The following is a 2,507-nucleotide window of genomic DNA, read 5'->3' as shown; positions in this document are numbered from 1 at the left end:
GCGCTATATAGAAATGATAGATTTATTATTATTATTATTATTATTATTATTATTATTATTATTATTATTATTATTATTATTATTATTATTATTATTATAACGTCCATTTGTTTATTCCTGTGTCCTCTATAGTCTCCCGGTTCATGGGCTCCTCCGCGGGCATGAACATGAACATGCACGGCGGCAGCATGGGCAGCCTCAGCTCCCTGGCGGACGTGGGCAAAGGCGGCATGGGGCCCCTCTCTCAGCACGCAGGGGCCCCCCGCAGGAAGCGACGGGTGCTGTTCTCCCAGGCGCAGGTGAGGGACCCTGATGTAAACAAGACGAAAGTCTTTCTCTGGTCTGCATCCCGTTAACACATTGTGTATATTGAGCCGTACTGTATTGTAGCCATTCTGTACAATCTGTTAAATAAAGTTTTCATTCCTTCATTCCTTCATCCACGCAGGTGTACGAGCTGGAGCGGCGCTTCAAGCAGCAGAAGTACCTGTCGGCGCCCGAGAGAGAGCACCTGGCCAGCATGATCCACCTCACGCCGACGCAGGTCACTATATACACCTGGATGTCATGTATGTCCCTATGCCATAAGTGTCATGATGTCATGTATGTTGTGTATGTCACAAATGTCCTGATGAATTGAAAATGGGGGACCCTGATGTAAACAAGACGAAAGTCTTTCTCTGGTCTGCATCCCCTTAACAATTGTGTGTATTGAGCAGCTGTACTGTATTGTACCCATTCTGCAATCTGGTAATAAAGTTTTCAATCATTCATCCACCCGTCCGTCCACCAGGTGAAGATCTGGTTCCAGAACCACCGCTACAAGATGAAGCGCCAGGCCAAGGACAAGGTGTCCCAGCATGCCATGCAGCAGCAGGAGGGGGGGGGCGGCGGCTCCTGTCAGCAGCTGTCTCCGCGGCGGGTGGCGGTGCCCGTGCTGGTGAAGGACGGGAAGCCGTGCCAGGGCAGCGGTCACCCTCCTCCGGCCGCCGCGCAGCAGAGCCACGGCCTGCACCAGCAGCAGGGCGGCAACGTGATGCTCATGTCCGGGAACAACAACAGCAGCAGCAGCGCGCCCCTGGGGGGGGGGCTGCATCACCACCACCACCAGACCCAGGGGGGGGGCAGCACGGGGCACTCGCCGGATTTGGCGCAGCAACAAAGCCCGCCGTCGCTCCTCCAGAGCCAGGTGTCCGCCGGCCTGTCTCACCTGAGCTCCTCCTCCTCCGGGCCCGGCGGCGCGGAGTACGGCGCGGCCCTGCAGTGTTCCGCCTTGCTCTACGGCAGGACGTGGTGACACGTGACAACAACATGGCGGGCGCCGGCCGCACGCGCGCGAGACGAACTGTATAAACACTCGCGTTGTTTTATTAAGAGACGGACATTGAAGACGCCTTTTCCTCCTCTCGCGATACTCAACGGGACACACTGTATATACGTGCGTGTGCAGCACGTGCGTCGGCACTCTTTTGGGAAGGTTATTATTATGGAAGAAGACGAAGAAGAAAAAACTTTTAACCACTAACTCTCTACGGATGTGCGAGTGCAGATCTTTTGGAATTATTATTATTTATGTAAATTATACTCGAGAAATAGACAGGGTCAGAGTTCATATGGGCCGCCCCTGCTTTGGGTTAGTTGGGGCGAAGAGGCCGCGACGAGAGACTGTGTTTAACCCCCCCCCACCCCCCACACACAGACGGTTTATAATAGAATTTAATGTGAGTAATATACCTATAGCTTGTATATTTCTGTAAAAGGTTTGAATTGAATACATAGTTTTTAGCTCTCTATGTTGTTGTACAAAGTTTTTAATTAATGCTTATTGTTGTCGTTACATTGGTATTTGTATACGTTTTATTTCTTTGTAACTTATATAGATATTTGACGTAGGGTCTAATAATACAAAACAGTCCTATTAATAAATTATGGAAACGAAATTCAGATATTTTATTTTTTACTGTGGTCCTATAATCTTTTTATTCTGAAATAGTCCCTTGGAAAAGAAAACTAAAATTTGATAAAACTGTGTTGTGAATTAACTAAGCTGGACTGCTATTATTATATTATTATTTATTATTATTATTATTATTATTTTTATTAGTATTATTATTATTATTATTATTATTATTATTATTATTATTGCTTTTGTTGTTATTATCATTATTATTGATAGTAATTGTATAGTACACCAACAACTACTACTAACGATAATAGTAATAATAAATAACAACAACAACAACAACAACAACAACAATAATGATAATAATAATAATAATAATAACAAATGATGGTAATTCCAATTGTCCCATATTTCATGCATCCCATGTTCTTTAAATAAGGACACTAGATGTTTAATGACTCTAGTATCTTAGATTAAATAGCTGATATTGGGCCCAGCTCACCCCGCTGTGAAGCGCCGCTGCAATTGTTTCCATTTTCACTCTATAGCTGTTTTGACGTTTTCCTTTGTGTGTGATTTTCTTGGATTTCGTCTCTTGACAAAT

At 44.9% G+C, this 2,507-nt stretch overlaps 1 protein-coding gene across 1 annotated transcript in view; it reads left to right on the top strand.

The window, feature by feature from the left end:
- Window positions 1–1,297, top strand: part of nkx2.1 (NK2 homeobox 1) — a gene marked incomplete at both ends in the record, with an annotated part of 2,607 nt that extends 1,310 nt beyond the window's left edge. The window contains 3 exons of the mRNA XM_084310417.1: window positions 133–299; window positions 449–544; window positions 794–1,297. Of these exons, the coding sequence (XP_084166543.1) occupies window positions 133–299; window positions 449–544; window positions 794–1,297 (767 nt within the window). The remainder of the gene's footprint in view (window positions 1–132; window positions 300–448; window positions 545–793) is intronic.
- Window positions 1,298–2,507: the final 1,210 nt, after the last annotated feature.

Source organism: Notolepis coatsorum (genome assembly GCF_963971535.1).
Source record: "Notolepis coatsorum genome assembly, chromosome: 3".
In the NCBI taxonomy this organism is placed as follows: domain Eukaryota; kingdom Metazoa; phylum Chordata; class Actinopteri; order Aulopiformes; family Paralepididae; genus Notolepis; species Notolepis coatsorum.
This window is presented reverse-complemented; position numbering and strand designations above follow the sequence as displayed.